General features: G+C 40.9%; 1 protein-coding gene across 6 annotated transcripts; it reads left to right on the forward strand.

Moving 5' to 3' along the window:
- The first annotated feature begins 989 nt into the window (after positions 1-989).
- Positions 990-17,977, forward strand: LOC6739894 (cell wall protein DAN4). Of its 6 annotated transcripts, none has more exons than XM_016180983.3 (7): positions 1,001-1,194; positions 4,196-4,403; positions 10,234-10,341; positions 15,392-15,759; positions 16,243-16,378; positions 16,470-16,697; positions 16,768-17,977. In XM_016180983.3, exons 2-7 carry the CDS (start codon positions 4,260-4,262, stop codon positions 16,831-16,833), a joined length of 1,050 nt encoding a protein of 349 aa, XP_016038728.1. In that variant the 5' UTR covers positions 1,001-1,194; positions 4,196-4,259; the 3' UTR covers positions 16,834-17,977. The 6 variants fall into 6 exon arrangements, with proteins under 6 accessions (XP_016038729.1, XP_039152457.1, XP_016038726.1 ...); XM_016180982.3 differs by having other exon boundaries at positions 16,258-16,378; XM_039296523.2 differs by lacking the exons at positions 15,392-15,759; positions 16,243-16,378; positions 16,470-16,697; positions 16,768-17,977 and adding exons at positions 12,882-13,191; positions 13,555-14,027 and having other exon boundaries at positions 993-1,194.
- Positions 17,978-18,415: the final 438 nt, after the last annotated feature.

Below are 18,415 nucleotides of genomic sequence, written 5' to 3' on the forward strand. Positions count from 1 at the left end.
ACATTAAATTGTCAATGCTTAAGCTTCACCGTTTTATGCATTTTAAAATACATATTCCTTCCCATTAGCATTTAAATAAGTCATTAAAGGTATGTTTTGTTTCCCCGACTGAGCTTTATTTCTTAATCATAGAAACTAGCAATGTTTTAAGAACTCATACATATTAAGTACCTCTGAATAGTAACTCGAAATATTCTGAATGGTGGTGCGATGTCACGACTTCCATTAACCCCACGACTTGGCTGGCAATTTTCATAAAATTTTCCATTTCAAGCCAAAGACATCTGTTGCTTTATTTGTTTTCTGCCTAACTTTCGGAATGCGGAATGGTAATGGGCACTGCAATCAAATCGAATCAAATTGAAGTGTCCGATTGTAGCGTCTGGCAATATCGATAAATGCAACTCCAACGATTATTTGGTATCGCAGGGAAGCGGCAATAAAAATGCATCTTCGAGATGCGCAGCTGCACAGGAGGTTGTGTAAGCCCCTAAACTAAAAATACGAAAAATAGTAAAAGAAAAAAAAATGTAAAAATAAAAATAAAAAGGCGAAAATAAAACTGGCTCTAATCCTGGCCACGGCCCACTGACAAACTGAGCCAGCTGATGGAGATTGACAAACTGACAAACTGAAGCTGGCAGTCACGAGGCGGAAACTTTCCGCGTAATCGTCTTGTCGAAAAAATGGGAAAAATACAAAAGACACAAAAAAAAATAAAAACTGCAGGAGTTACTCGTAAAAAAATGAAAACGAGTAAAAATAATAATGAAACGCCAGTGGAAACCACTCAAAAAGCCTGGTCAAGCTCTCGAGCGACTCAAGCTTGACTTTTGGCGCTCACTTTCGTTTTCGTTTCGAGCGGAACTCGAGCGGCTCGACTTGGACTTGAGGCGGCTCAAGCGGTACGGAGGCGGTACGGCGGGCGTTTTTTCAGAGGCGCCGCTGCCAACGCCGCTGCCGGCGTACACGGCGCGCTTTGTCTCGAGCTTTAGTCGCTTGTGTGTGATAAAATCACGTTAGTAATCAATTGCAGGCCCAACAGCCCAGACCACAAAGAGAAGCAGTCGCAGTCAGTCGCACCACCGATCCACGATCCACTGATCCACCGATCCACGCAATTGTTGCTGTTTCTTTTTTAGACAAAAAAGAGATATATTTTTTTTTGGGCTGTTTACATTTTGGCCAAAACGCGTATGTATCCCCCCCAAACAACAATGTGATGTGCTAAAAAATAAATCGCAAAGAACAAACTATTTTCGTGAGGATATAACACAGAAACTAAACCACCAAAACTCGGATTGTAAAACTTAAACAAAAACATTGTACTATATTTTTTTCCAATTTTTTTTTGCTGTGCCTAACAATTTTTAAAGAATACTTGGTTTGTGAACAATAATATAAAATAACTGAAGCAAACAAAAAACACAACGAAAAAATCACAAAAACATATAAATACCTGACGCGTGTGCTGAACTATTTTCGGTTTTGTCTCATTTCTCATTTGCTGCATTCATTTGCCTTGCTTGGATTGCCCAATTAATGCGAGTTGGTTAACACAAAAACGTTTTTGATTGCCAATTTTCAAGTTGCGTTTCGAGAGGTTTCGTGTGCAGTGCTGAAATCGATTGGCGAGGGGCTTTATCTGGCGGGTACTTAAGTGGAACAGATGTCTTCAGGGAGTAAATTGACAAGCCGGTTGAATATTATTCAAATATCTGTAGAAACTAAGATGAAAGATGAAGATGGGGACTTCAAATAATATGACTTGGAGTTTTCCAGAATTTATTCGGAATTTTTCTAATTCAAACCCCTACCCCTATACCTGTCCTTATAAACAGTAGAATAAACAAACTTATTTGGATTCTTCTGAGCTCCCCTCTTTAGATAGTTTGTGGAACTTGGATAGTTACTAGGAACTACAAAAGTTTCACAGTCCCTGTAAAAATATCACGCATACGCACCGTTTCCCTGAACCCAAACTCCGCAAGGGCGAATTTTAATTGCAAACTATGAGACACAGGAAGTGCACTACTTGAGTTTTTTTTTTTAATTATTTTTTTTCTTTTTTTGAAATCACCCAGTCATTTGGCTTAAATTATATTTCAAAATCCCTCAGATATCCGAAATCCCACTCAAGCCTTGATTATCGCTGTTGTGTTTTAGGGGGCTTTGCCTTTTAATTACGACATGTCCATGCCGAAGCATGCACTCAATGCCAGATGCGGATTTTTCGTTTTTATGAGTTTTATGATATTTGTGCAATTGCCAGTGAGTCGTAATCATAAAAGCCCCAAGTTCCGTATGCAAAAACACAAAAAATAAACCGAATGGTAGATGTCAAGTCACGTTGTTGATCACTGATCACTTTTCGGACAATTGTTAGAAGCAAATGGATCAGCTCAGGGCAAGACAGTGAAAGAGAGGGAGAGAAAGACTGTGAAAGAGAGAGAGCGGGAGAAAGAGAAGGAGAGCTTGAAAGTAAAAGCAACTGGCCCAAAGATGACATAACATCTGGTGGAGCTCTGTTGTTGCCGGTTTTCGCTCTTTCTCTTTTGCTTTTCTGTTGTGGTCGCCTTCGTCGGTTTTTTTTGGCTTTTGGCGCTTACGCCCTACTTTAACAGCCAGCAGACTTCGGGCCAAGTTAAGACGACGGGCCAGCAATGAAGAAGAAGACGATGGCGATGACGATGACGATGACCGGACCATCAGCGTTGCACGTTCGCCTCGAGGTGGCAATCCCCAGTTTTGAAGTTCCCCCTTTCTTTGTATTGCCAAATTGCTGGAGTGATTGCCTGATTGACAGCAAAACAAAAACAAAACAGCAGCAAAGGCGGCCAAAACAAAACGGCCCAAAATACGCTTTCAAGTTCATTTCTTGCATGCCTCAGCCGAAGATGACTTAGCTCTTGGGCATTCGGAGTTTCCCCGAGTTCATTTATTATGATTTTTAAATGGGCGTTGCCCAGATTTAGGTTATATAGTTTTGACACTAAATTTGCAGATGTTGCATGTTCTTGATTAGTTTTATGCTGCTTGTTATATTTCCCATTTTAATATAATGGTTTTGAATCAGATGGGATTTGTTTAACTTTTTATAGAGTTTCCCTCAGAAGAAGAGCTCAAGCCCCTAGTCCGAGGTGATTCATTTTATTAGTTGTTTAGCTTTTTCTGATTATAATTGGCTTAGTATTTACCTGTTGGCGACGTATTTCCATCTGTTATTCAACTTTTCACCAGCTGATCTCCAATTGGCAAAGCCTTAACCTTTGAGCTCGCAATGTCATCTCACATTCGTGTCAAAGTCTAATAAGGCAATCAGCGATTCTAATTTACGGTTTCCCTTACTATGTACTTAGTTTCTCTCATTAAGTTCGCGATGACTCATAATTTTGCGTAGCTGTTGACCAAAGAAATTATACCCCTCCCGCTCTCCACGCCACCACTGCCTTTCTTCAATTAGAGCTTCGAGTTTGGTTTGTTTTTGATGCAGTTTCTCACATTTTTGTGTGTAATTACGACTGATGCCTTGCTTTTCGCACCTGTCTGCCGCCATCCCTCTCTATCGCTATCATTCTCTCTATCTCTCTCTTTCACTGGGCCTTATTCAATTTCATTTTTAACAAAAGCCCAGCTTTAAAAAGCTTTAGCCGTAGAAATTGCACAAAAAATAAAACAGACACACAAATACTGGTTGCTGCTGCTGCTGGCCAAATATAAAAAAGTGAACAAAAAATTACATAATTTTTTGTTGTGATTTATAAACTGCTCGCCGTTGCAGCACACTAATACTGCTGGCATTACTCATACGCCGATTTGCCCAAGAAATGTCCAATATTTAAACTTGACCAAACCACCGCCATAGTTGGCCATTGGCCATTGGCCATCGCCTATTGACAGTTATCGTTAGCATCCGCATCGTTTCGAAGACCTTGATGGCCAGAGAATAGCCAGCAAGCCAAACAAACGGTTGGATAAAAAAAGATTAACCGAAACCACAGACTCGAAATCAACATGATGTTCGATTTTTTTATCGGCTTCGATTCCGTTTTATTTATCTTATATATATTTCCGATTTCAAAGGTGTAAGAAACGCGCGCGATAACAGAAGGTCACCGCCCGCTGACCTTTATGCATAGTTTGTCGCCGTCTTTGTCTCTGCATTATCATTAATTAGCATGTTATCTCGTTCCAGCACACCCACACACTCCCACGTCCCGCTCACACACACACACACACACGCACGCAACAGAGACAGCATGAGGCAGCCAAGTAGACAGCACATCCTGGCGCTCCTGATCCTCGGCAGCGCCGCCTGCCTCATCAGCGCCGTACCGCTCCCGCAGCCCGCCAACGGCAACTCCGAGCTGGACGTCCTCCAAATCCCGCTTGCCAATGGCAAGGTGAGTCCACCATAGTTCTCAATACCTTTGGGGTTATATTCTAAATAAGATTAAATTGGTATATTTTCGGGAATAAAATCTCTGAATTAGAATCATTCATTAACTAATTTTCTGCTCGTGCTAAAATTCATAATAAAGCTATCAATTTCTATAGAGAAGCCTAATACAGAATAAATATTTACTTTGCTTAGTGTATCAAGAAAGTGATAAAGTAGCCAAAAATCAAACAAGCGAGTGTGCAAAACAAATATTATTCAAAGCTTTCATAGACTCTTTCTCAGGCAGGGGTGGTTTCAAAACAAAGGAACAAGGTCGTTTGACTATTTATTTATGAAATCGTAAAAGATCTATTAAACGGACATGCTGTAATAAAACAATTGAAGACCATAAACCTCATTGGTCAAGTGATCAAGTTAATGGCAAATGTGCTGGAACTCTTAGAGCGACCCTCGCTAGCATTCAGTTGGCGCAGAGTAGCGCGTGCTGCCGCCTCAGTTGCCCTTTCGACCATATTTGCTTGACAAATTTGCACTTGGATTGGGCTGCTTTTTTTGGGAAGGGGGAGGAAGCGGCCAAACATGTTTGTCGCCCAGTCGGCGAAAACTTCCTTTTACTTTTCGGTTTTGGTTTTGGTTTTGGCTATGCGGCTTTTGGCCTGGCCAATTCGGGTCTCGGGGTCTCTGGGCCCGTCCAACCTGCGTGACTGGATCAGAGCTGCGATCTCTTGGAGAGCAGACCAGTACCAGTTCCAAGGAAGTTGGCACACTTGGTACCTGTTTCCTTAGCTGCCGTTTGCCTATGTTTTTTTTTTTTGATGTATTAAGCCTCAGCTGGGTGTTGGCCTGGCCAAAAAAACCGGACTCTTTGCCAGTTGAGTTGAGCAAGCCCCTGCAGCTCTGCTATTTTATTACTTAATTGCCGAGCGGCGAGACAGTTCCCCACAATTCCCATTCGTATTCGTAGTATTCCCATACCCACACTCATACCATTCGATCATCGTTGGAGATCATTGTATCACTGTGTCGGCAATTAGCACCCCGTACACCCAGCCCCCTGCTAATTTGTTAGCCGAAACTATTCGGCCAGAGAGCTGGCCAGTTTTTAGCATTGTTTTATGTCATATTATGGCTTTCACTTTGTGCAACAAATTTGCACAAATCTCCGAAATCGTTGAAATCTCCACATAGCCCAAAGGCTGTGTGTGTGGCAACAACAAAATTATCAAAAATATATGAATAAAATCAACGTCGCAATATTTGTCAATCAAAGCTGGCGTGCAATTACATTTATGTTCATGTGAAAACCATAAACAAAACTTGTAAGATCGCTTTTCCTGGTTAAAGTCGTATTGCTGATCCTGGTATTTAAATATTACAGAAAACTAAAGGAAGCATTAGCAAACAAATGGCCACTTAACATGATAATTAAATTAACCTATAGTGTTTTTTATTTGTGAAACCAAAAGCGGTTGTTAAGAAGTAGCAATTGGTAATTATCTTAAGTGGGAGCTAAAAAATATATTGGACAGCAATGTACTTACGCAACAGAAGTGATAAATTTAAATAATAGTTCTTAAAATGTAACGTAAAATAATATGCAAATGATATGCTTAAAGGTGCTCATCTTTTTTAACGAGATACCATTAAAATGGCTTGCTAAATTGCTTAACAGAGTATGAGGAAACTTTAAGCTGTGATACCATGCACCACATAATATATATATATATTTTAAATGCCTGCACCCACGCAGTTTACAATAAAATCTTTGAACATCTGCTGAATGGGCCAAAAAATGAAAAAAAAAAACTTCCAACCGAAAAGCAAATGTTACACAAAACGGTAAGCATTTGTTGTTGCCCAATTTGGCTATGTGGTTGAGAGCCAAAACTGGGTCAAAATTTAGCCCACAAAACGCTGATACGTTAATGAAGTCGAAGTCGAAGTCGAAGTCGAAGTCGTAGTCATAGTCGTAGTCGATGCGTATATATACATATATACTTATATACAATATAGTTCAACCGTAGTCGGAGCTGATGTTCATCTCGGCGTGTTGACATACCTTGCGCCATAAATCATTTAACGAGACGATGACAATGGCGATTGAACTAGCTCTCAAGAAGAGATGGGGCTGGAAAAATCGGAGAAAAATGTATATAAATAAGCGAAGCTGTGGACAATTTTCTTTGCGATGTCAACTGCAATGATATCTTCATTGTTGCCACTTTACTTGTTTTTTTATTTGCTTGCCTCTTTCGGTCGGTCTGTCTGTCTGTCGGTCTGTCTGTCTGCTTCAATTCGATTCCATTCGATTCGTATCGTTTGCCTTGCTCGCTGGCTTCCTTTGGCATTCCGCACGTGGCAGAAATGATATAACAACAATCGCAGAATATATATCTTCACTGTTTCATAGTCCATTGTATTTGGTTCTATTAAGCTGGGAATATATATTCTTTTGGACGCTCTTGAAAAACACGATTTAAGTTATGATAGGTATATATATATACACATATTTAAGAGCACTTAATGCCACCTTAAGCTTACACCCTCAGCGAGTAAAAATAGTTTTGATTCCTAGCCAAGTGCACGTCTACTACCTAGTGACTGACTTTCCGCTTATGTAACCACCACCCCCTTCTGCTGCTGCTGCTGCTGCCGCTGCACCACTGAACCACTGCACAACTTCCTCTCTTCGCGCTCCTGTACACATATCACGCATACGCCGCATTGTGCGACAAGTAAAACGTCAATCGCAGTCCACTGTTGTTGCTGCTGCTGCTGCTGGCAATTTGTTGGTAGCTGCATTTTTGCTAAGTGGCAAACGAGACGCGCTTGCCTTGTCTGTCATGTCAGTCAGATGGTAGCCAAAGACAATTTATACGGCAGGGAGTCCAAATGGTTGTCTCTATGCCACTAAAAAATATGCATGTTGTATCTGCGCGATTAGCCAGTGCTTCAGAATAATTAAAGCCCGGCCATTATCCAGTCTTGTCGTGGTGGTTCATTTGATTTATTCATTTTCGAATTCCAGTTTCGCCCATTTTTCAATTTAATTTAATTGTGTCGCGTATTTTTATTAGCCGCCGAACAAGGCCTCATTGGCCGGCTGACAAGTGGCTAAAAGGCTTTGGCTATGCCTTTTGCCTCTAGCCCACTGGATAAGCGATGGGCGTGGCACGATTTATCTGTTTAGATATAGAAAATAAATCCACTGCGGTCATGACACGCACTATCGATGAGGTCGCATTAGCAATTAAATTGGAATTTCAATTTGATTTTATGGAATGTTGTTGGCCATATAACCGCAAGCTAAATGCTCTATAAGCAGTGACACCCAGGTTTAAAATGCATTCAAACCAGCATTATTTCTCCCTAAATATCATTTTAATCAGTAACTATTTATCAACGAATATAAAATAAAATATACCAGTTTGCATTGTTAATTTATGCGCAATCTATGAATTATCAAATCTAGTTTTTATTCCAAGTCGGCGCTTATATATCTCTTTCTATGAGATCTTGACTATGGCAGTAATTTGTGGCATTTTTATTGAGTCGAGAGTCGCCTTAAGTTGGTTAAGGTCAAGGCGATATTAAAGCGTTTTTAACAATTTGTTTTCTTTTCGATTATGTTTCTCTTTTTTTTTTTCTCCATTTGACGATATTTTTGGGCAAGCTGGTCAATCGATTAGCGTTTCGTTTCGATTCTATATAAGCGCTGTCTTCCGCCTTGGTAACTCAAAAAACGAAATTCACAACATACTGCAGACTGCTTAAAATTCACAGCATTCGCTTTAATGACGTTTGCCACGAGGCAGCTTCTGGGCTTGAACTCATTTGAAATTCATTAAGATGTCCCATAAAAACGTAACTTTTGCCTTAAGTAGTTTCTGGGCCCCAACCATTCTCCTCCGGTGGATCCGCCCCCTTGGCCCCTTCTCCAAACCATCTGGGCAATATCCAAACAATTGTCGCACTAAACTGACACTGACAGACAGCTTAAAATATGATGAATACTTCAGGGCGAGCGAAAGCGGCAAAGAGACAGGGACAGGGAGTTGGCAACAGTTTGTTGGCCAAACTAGCAAAAGTTTATTTTATGCTCCTCATCATTATAATCATCGTCGCTGTTGCTGCTGCTGCTACTGCTGCTAACTTCCGCCCGCGTGTAAAAGTCAACTTCCGCACTGACTTTTGAGTCAATTAAACACTGCAACAGCAGCAACATCCACTCTGCAGAGGAATAAATAAATACGAGTATATATATATATATATATTTGTGCTCTGGGGATCCCATTTCTACCTTTAAGTAGCATTTCGAAAGTTGGCTGGCTGCGAAACGTGACTATTTTATGGAAATACCCTGCTAAATTCCAAATACCCAATCTCATTAAGTGGCCAAGATGCGGTTTTCAGCGAAAGGCCAACTGAGTTGAACACATACAATAGCCATTAACAATTGGAATAATGGGCAAGTGATAAAAACAATGGTAGAATATTGACAACTGTCTTATTAACTTATTAAGTATTGTCGTCGATGATATATGGACAAGGTACATACATATATCTATCAATATTATTTATACAGTAGTATAATTTATGCAAAATATTCATAGAGAACAGTAAAAGTAATCTTTTAAAGTAAAGAAAAAATCGAAAAGTAATTATTAATTGAGTTTCTAAATACACCGCTTACATTTTTCCATTTCAAATAATGCATTTTCGCAATGACCATGCCACTAAGAGTATTAAAACTTTGACTACATTGTGCGATATTAAAATGGTTGCCCAGCACAATCTTATTTCCTATTTTTTTAGTCGTTGTCAAGTAGCGGAAGAAACTTTTCCAATTGTTAAAGTGTTGATGCTATATTATTAGATTGTGCTGCTTTTGAGCGGCTTGGAATCCTTTGCACCTGGTGGCACCTTGACAATTGTTGCAACTAAGAAGTCGCCTTTGCTTTTTTGCTGCTTAGTGACTCGTGCTGTTGATTGTCGAAAAGTTGGTAGTCGCCTCCTGGGTCGCTCATTCAGCCATTCATCCACCGCCCACAAAATGCAATTTTAATGCAATTTGAAAATTTATTGTGCAATATTTTCTTAGCTTAGACAGCGTATTGCTGTTGTTGCTGATGTTGCTGCTGCTGCTGCTGCACAGTTGGCAATTGCCCATTAACGTTAACAACTTTTTGCCAAGTCATTTGGCTTTCTGGGCCTGGGCCTGGGCCTTTTGAGATTGAGCTCCCTGACTCTTGGCTTTACTCTTGTTTTTCGGGCCAAAGAGCAGCTGCACCACCACCCACTGAACTAAGCCCCTGCACCCACCCACTCAACTGAACTAAACTCAACTTAAACAAGGGGCCACTTAATGCGCTGGTGGTGTAGTGATAGAAGATCCCTCGTAACCACCGAGTAACACCAAGAAAATTACAATTTACACTTGAAACTTGATTACACAAATGACATGGGGCGGCCCCCAAAAGGTGGGTAAAGAGGCGGGGTTCAAGGGGTACCACCAGCGACTCATTGTCTAAAGTGAAAGTTTTGTCAATTTGCGGGCACTTTGGGGCCTTTTGTTTTCTTTCGTTTGGCATCTGCCGCTGATGCTGCTGCTGCCTCATCTTCTCCGGCGTTTCACTGCCAGATATTATGCAACAGATGTACGAAATTATATAGGTAGTATTGTTTACCTCGACCGCAGAAAAAGTAATTCGCACCTAAAACCAGTCATTCCCAACCTGAAAGTCAACTGCGTTTCAAATGGCTCAGATAGCAATTGGGATGTATTAATATTATGTATTAATAATAAAAATATTTTCAATCTTTTTTTTTAGGAAATCGATGTCTTGACATTGGGCGCCAAAGACCAAGAATCATTGATAGCCGATCGCAACAAACGAACGATTGGACTGCTGCGCGAACTTTTCCCCGACATCACCAAGGTAAGAACATGATTGGATATATTATTTATATAATATATATATATATACATGAACCATTAGCCGTCCCCCCTTTGACCCCTCTGTCTCCGAAATGTCAGCCAAATCCATATACGTAATGCTATATCTATAACAATCCACTCAGACACTTTTAGCCCAGGGTTTAGGCCCCTAGAAAAATGAATAAAGTTGAAACATATATCCCTGTTTATATGAAAGTGTATTGAATTTGAATCACATAGGAGATCAATGTGCAGATCAATCGTCTAGTGAATAATGTGTTGCAACGCGTTGGTCCCGTGGTTCTGGGTACCATTCTCAATCCGGCCTTCGATCTGGGCCTCCATCCCCGACAGCCAGCCAAAGACGACGATGATGGCAAAGATAATGATGGGGATGATACGAAGGAAGGGTCCAAGGACTATGATGATCAACTGCCCGATGACTTAACCGAATTCCAGCCCGATGGCGAATTTGCGAAGGAACAAAAATGAGCAAAAGCAAATTTACAAAATGAACAAAATATCTAGCCTAAGGCTTTAACCCACAAAAAAAAAAAAACAAATTATTGGCTTGGTCCCCGTCCTCTCCTAGAAATGTGTATACCTACCAAATGTTGCATGTTTTTCTTTAGGCCTAGCATAACGAGCACTCAACCACCCAAAACCACCTCCTGTACTCAGCATGCCAGCACCACCCAGTAGCAGAGGTTGAACCACCACCACCCACGCAACTACACACGCGCACACACAGACACGAACATAGACACATAATCTACAAAACCGAACAAAAAGATACACACCCACAATTGAGTTTTCAGCCTGCAAAATAGATACTATCATCCGAACAATTGGCCAAGATCATCAAGAACAGTCAACAATCGACTAGAAATCAACAACAAATCAGCTACTGCATCAGCATCTCATGTGGAAAGCACCACCACCACCAAAAAATAAACAGCAGAACCACCAAAGAATCTCATTTACCAGTAAAAAAAAAATATAGCAATCAAACCGCATATTCTTTGTTGACCTTTCGCTGATCTCTTGCTAGGAAATCGACTCCATAGTAAATCGAATTATAGCCCAGGTGATTCGGGTGGCCGGTCCCGGTCTTCTGAATACCATATTGGCCGGAAACCGAGGTGGTGCGGGTGGTGCAGCCGGTGGAGGTACAACGCCGGCTACCGATTTCGATGCCGATTTCGATGCGGACTTTGACGAGGATGACGATGTGGCGCCATCAAGTAGTCCGGCCACACGGAGTGCAGGTAGTGCACCATCGAGCAGCACCAACGAGGTGGAAGAAAGCCGCCGGGTGAAGATCGATTTGCCCACGTTTGCACCACAATCTGGAGCAGGAGCAGATGAATCGAAAGGTGATGAAAGCCCAACCAACAATCAAGCATCTTCATCCCCAACAACAACCACCAGTCCCAGTAATCCAACAACAACCACCACTAGTAGCACCACTAGCACCAGTAGTACCTCCAGTACTACTAGCACGCCAGTGGAGGAGCTGCTCCAGTTGTTTCCGCGCTCCTTTGAGCCAGCAACAACCGCTGATCCCCCGACAGCAATAACAGCAGCAACAAGAACAACAACAGTCTTACCTGCAACAACCACCACCACCACCACCACTACTACTAGTTCTAGCACCACTGATTTACCCCCACCAATTGAACCCACAACCACCAACATACTGTTTCCCACCAACAACAGCATCGATGATCCACAATTGCTAACCATCATAGCCGATATCAATCGTTTATTAAATTCTACCAATTATTTTATTACAACCAGAGATAATATAACAACATCACCAACAACCACAACAACAACAAAGGCCACAACAATTGACAACAACAACATTACGAAATTATTGCCCGTCTTTGATTGAGCATTGATAAAGAAAACAACAAATACAAAAACGAAAGGCAAACAAGGATTTGAAAGCAACAACAACAAGCACAACAACACATACGGATGAAGATGAAGAACAAGAGAGCATCAGCAACATCATTTAGAAAAAGCATTTTTTTGATTTCGTTTAGAAACCTTCGCTCATCGTTTAACAAATGAACCGGAAATGGGTTCAAAAGTAGTTCGTAAAGTGGTTAAGGAATTGGATATGAAAAAAAATAAAAAAAAATACTGTTCGAACTTTATATTTATAAATATGGAAATTATTCTATATTTTTTTTAAATCAGAACCACTTTTGAACAGCCCTGAGCCCTCGAAGCAACGCCCCGCACTCCACCATCGTATATTCCGTAGATTTCACCCCTACAATCACTCCGCACATGTATTAAAAGTCATTGTATACTTTCGATATGCCCCGTAGGCCCCGAGCTCCTTCGCAAGTAGAACCCCTCGACCAAACCCTTCCCCCGAAAACACCCGCATTGTATGTAACCAAAACTGAACCACTGAAGCTAACTAATTTCCCCTCCACTCCAACCAATCCGCCCTTAAAACTCAATGCATCTGCACCACCGAATCTAAATTCGTATACGCACCACTTCGATTCGTGGTTGTTGTAGCAAATCGACGAGCAGGCGAACCGCATTATCTCGAAGCTGCTGAGAACTTTGGGACCCACGGTTCTGCGTACCGCCATCCAGGGAAATACTGCAAATGCGGCCAGGACCAGTTTCGACGCGGACTTCGATGATGATGACGATGAGAGCTCTAAGAGCAGCAGCAGCACCTCCACCACATCCGGTGGTGATAGTGGCACCCGTGTGACCATCGAACTCCCCACCTTCGAACCCGATGATGACAACGAGATCGATGCAGAAAAGAGCAGCGACAGCAGCTCCACCAGTACCACAACCACTGAGTCCACCTAAAGTGCGTTTCGTTTGCTACAACAACTGTGAGATACTCGCAAAAAAAATACACAGAGATATCACCAAGACGAGGCATCGTGGCATACCACAAAAATCTTAAACGTTTTGAAATTGCTTTTAAAGATGTCCGAAAGTGTGCAGGAAAATATTTTAAAAATGTAAATTCTATTAATTCATTGAAGACTTTGGTATTTGATTTTTCACTTCACACTTTTAGACGGTTTTAAACAATTTCATAAGTACAGAAATTTTGTTAGCACGCCTGTATGCAACTTTCGGTTGATATTCCAAAACTCTGTGAAGAAGTACTTTTGAATTGGCATTTAAAATTGGTTTCTCTTTTCCTCAAAATTTCTCCGCGCAGCACTACAACAGCCACCCAACCACCCTCTGCAAATTTTGAAATAAATATTAAAGGAGAATGATAAAATGAAAGTGAAGTTCTCATTGAATTGGCATTGTTAACCAACACTTGATTGTTTTGAAATTACCTTTAGCACTCTAGTTTCCAGAACACACCCATACTCACCAGTCTTCTCTCTCTCTCTGTCTCTTGTTTTCCACCTACATGTCTCCCTCGCTCGCTCTCCGTTCTCCTCTCACTTTTCCTCTATAGCGCTCTTTTCCATCTTTTCGTTAAACTTTCCTTTGCATCTACTTTTAAACTATTTGCTATATTTTCTGTTCCAACCTATCCTGCCTTCTCATGCGCACCCTCATTCCACTTAGGTTAGTAGGTGTTTTTTACAAATTAAAATTTATATATTCTACATTTATATTGTATTAGTTTTGTAAGTCATTTTTTAATACATTTCCAAATATACCGATATAATTGTATCCTTTGCGACTTTTTGCTTAAACCTGAATAATCACGTTTTTAGTGATCTCAAAACTTTATAAATTGTGTCTAAAAGCCTGCATCTTTGTATATACCACATTAATACTCCCCTTCCTGCTCTAAGACACAATTTTTGTGAGTTTTGATATACCTAGAGATTTTTGAAACCCCGAAAAAAATCCATTTACACTTTTGGTGCCAAGACAGACTCGAAAAAAAGCGTGTAAAATACCCATTAATCTCCATTGGTCACTTTTGATGCCAAGGTAACTTGTAGGTTTGGTTGGGTGTTTTTCTCACCACAGCACTCGTCTGAACACTCAACACACTTACGAGTGCATTCACATACTTAGCTATCTTTGCTATCATCCCCAGATATATTCGATACTCAGTGTACTCATTTCCGCACTCATTTCGCCGTCCTCGTTTTCCGCCCGCCGCAGAATAAAGAAGCAAAAACAAAAGAGTTGACAAGGATTTTCATTTTTTTTTTGTTGGCAAAGAAAGAGATTTAATTATTATCTTTTTAGAACCTTAACGCCTAAATAAAACCCAAGGAAGCGTGAACGATAGTCGATGTCTGATAAAGTGGATTTCTAGACTAAGCGCTCCTCTCTAACTCTCTCTATCTCTTTCAATCTGTGCTGTCTCGCTCCTTTTGTTTTTCTCTTTTGCTTATTTTTGTATCTTTTTCTCTTTATTTTCATGTTCCATTAAAACCCGATTCGATTTGTGCAATGCAAATAACTCACCACCAAAACAATCAAATCAATCAAAAAATTACGAACAACGATCCACCGAAAACTGATAACCGATAACGATAACTGACAACCGCAAATGTATACACAAATACATCGAACGCATTTGTGCACGTATTCGATAACTGCCCATCAATCAATCAATCGATCGATTTCGAAACCACAATCGACAACAAAAATCGCCTGTGCAAATGATCAACCAAAACCACCTAACCTCTTTGTCTCCACATAACCTCACATTCACCCTAACCTCACAAACTATAAAATAACCTGACTTTTCGTGAACTCACCAAATCCGAACACACTGAAAAAACGAAAACAAAACGAAACGAAACACACACAAAACATACTGTTGAACACACATAACTCGTCTCCAAATCCTACGCTTTGCCTTTCCCTCCACCCCTCCACCTTGGGCTTTCCTACCACCCCTTGAACCAACCACTATTCTCCCCTCCCCCTTCCTTTCCCCACACGCACATAATCAACGTCCAAATTCCAAATTTCTAAACAAACACGCACAATAAAAAACAATGCAACAAATGCCCTACCAAAAATATTGCAAAAATCAAATGACAAAAATCCAAAACGAAAAAACCCAAAAGAATGGAGCCACCGATACCCAGATCGATTTGTCGGCCATCAACAAGCAATTGGAGGAGACGATCCGAGTGGCCCGCCAGGTTAAGGAGGCGGAAGCAGCCGCCGCCGCAGTTGCCGCCCAGTCCCTGTCCCCATCCTCATCCTCCGCCTCCTCGCCGGTTGCCCAGGCTCCCATTCCCCTGAAATCCAACGAGCCCATCCAGCTGAGCTTCAACAACGAACTGCCCAGTGTCTCGCCATCCTCCGGTGTGAATGAAAAGGCCCTGAGCACCAATGATCTTCAGCTCTCCGAGTCCAAGTCGCCGGCGATCGATGAACTCACCCTAGACTCTGCGGAGGAGACCGCCGATCTGGACGATCGCAACAAAAGGTAAGTGAAGGACTACTCCTCGTTTGTTCAAAATGTATGCCTTCTATTTGGATACCTAAGTGCATGGCTGCATATGTCTAATTTATTATATAATATTCAGAACACTTGTACAAAAAAGTTTAGGCACTCAACTAATCATACACTTTCCTTCCCTTTTCACCCCCCAACAACAATTCAACAACAACTCTACAATTGTGCAACATTTGAACAATACTTAATTCATTGGAAACCCAACTGATAAATTGCAAACAAATCAAACATAAATCAAAATTCAACAACAAATCAATAACTTATAAATATAAATGAACTACTCAAAAACATTTGCATCACACTGAACAACCACCAACAACAAATTCAAATGGAATTGCCGGACCTCAACAACGAAATTCAACAACATACTAATAATAATAACATCCGAAACGTTTTAATCGATAACATACGATCAACAACATACGATTTGAATTGGAATGGCCTGACCAATAGTAATCTGTTCAAAAGGTTCCTCAGCTTCGGCGGTGCGGGTCTGGCCGGCGGCTCAAGCGGCGGTGCAGGAGGTTCGCCCAGTGGCAATGCTCTGGGAGCCGGCGGCTCCGGCAACTTCCTGCTGGATGTGGTGAGGGTAAGTACCACTCCCGTTGGCGCTGAACATTCACCCGTTCTCCTGGCATCTAATTGGTAAACTTTACTTCCACGAACAAACAAACAAACAGCTCTTTTCGGGCAGTGTTCAGACCCAGCAGGGCGATGAGGCGGCCAACTCGGTGGGCGGCAGTGCCAGCAGCAGCAGTAGCAGCGGCAGTTTGGGCGGCGATGCGGACGCCGATGGCGATAGCACTCGCAACGCCGATGGCTACACCGAGGGCATTCCCGGCCCAGTCACGCGCCTCGTTGTGCTGGCCAATCGCGGTCTGGCCAATCTCGTCCAGGATTTGATTCTGGTGAGTAGGAGTAACTATGGTTTTATGTGCTACAAATCTAACAAAATCGATGTTACCTTCCCGTTTGCAGCGCGTTGCGGCCACCAGCGAGAAGTTCGTGAACTTCAAGGCCAAGCTGATAACGGCGCTGATCTAAGGTCAAGGGTCAGCACCGGCCACGCCCTCGCCCGAATTAGTCAAGTCACCAACCTGTACAGAGTCAAATGCAGCAGATCATCCTCTCTAACTCGCTACCCCCAACCACCCCGAAAGTCTGTCTCTATCTCCCTCTGTCTCGCCGCAAAAATAACCCCCTTTCCACTGACCCACACACCCACTCACAACACCACCCCACACACACACACACAAACACGGCCACTCATTCACACGGAGAGAATTTTGTTCGATCAAAGAAATTTCCCGGCAATGTCAACATCTTTTTTTTAAATTCATAGCAAATTTTTTTATAACAAAAACGCAATTAGTTAAAACAACTAAAAACAAAAAAATTATAAAATCATAAGCAAAATTGGAAGAACAAAACACGAATCAAAGAATTTTATTTATATGTATCAATAAAAGAAACAAAATCGAAGCGAAAGTATGGAAACAACATTCATATGAATACGAGTATGTATAGAAGAAGAAACGCCTGATACAATTATTCCTGCCCTAGTACTATATCTCTATTTTCCCTGACCCGTCTATCCATATCTTTAAAATTTCCAACGGCTTTTGTAAATATTTTGCTATTTGCCAATTTTCCCCCACCACTTTTCCTGATCCCAATTTCCCTAATTTGTATTGCCCTCTTCACTCCTTTTTGTGTATATTTTGTGTTCTATTAAAAAAAATCATGACTGTGGTGTTTTATTTACTATTATTTTTAATTATTTTAAATGAAAACGAAACGAAGAAGATGAATGTGAAGATAATGATGATTATGATGATGATGAAGAAAGCTAAGTGGATGCAGAAGACACGTCAAGTTTCTATTAGATGAAATGTAGCCGAGCTTAATGTTTTTTTTATTTGCTGTTGTTGGTCAAAGAGCCCCAAAAACACCCATACACAAACACGCACATTCACTGAAGCATACTCAATATATAAAACCGATTCGATATGCCTATTATATATATAGAACCGTTCTTGTTCGACTTCCCTGTGTCCCCTGGATTTGTTTGTAACTCCCCATAATCCTAAGCGAATTGTGTTTTTCTCACTATGATTTTTTTCTAGCTAGCTAAGTGAAACTTTCGAAAATGTGTATAAAATAAAATAAAATGATTATAAATATTTCATTTTCTGTGTATTCCTTCTTTTTATAAGGGAAAATGTTAGGGAAAGGAACTATTCTATATTTGCAATGGTCGATATAGAATGACTTAAAGTGGGGTAAAACTAATAGAATTGCCAATTATTTGATAGCGGAAAATGCTCATAAAGATGAAAGAATAACTGTTTTGAGCAGCTAATTACCAATGCTAACGATCCCTATCACTTTTTGAAGAATTTAGGAAAATTAATTTTTGGGTGAATTTTTGCATTTTTTGTAAGGGGTAACATCATCAAAATTTGCAAAAAATTGCCAAAAAATAGAATTTCCATTTGTGGATACAGTTCGATTGGAAATTTAATTACGAACACAACGAGATATGGCATTTCATATTTGGACAATTATTTTTAAAGTTGTGTCGAAAAATCTGATTAGTTGACTACCGAAATTCGGAAAAACAGCT

Source organism: Drosophila simulans, chromosome X (genome assembly GCF_016746395.2).
Source record: "Drosophila simulans strain w501 chromosome X, Prin_Dsim_3.1, whole genome shotgun sequence".
In the NCBI taxonomy this organism is placed as follows: domain Eukaryota; kingdom Metazoa; phylum Arthropoda; class Insecta; order Diptera; family Drosophilidae; genus Drosophila; species Drosophila simulans.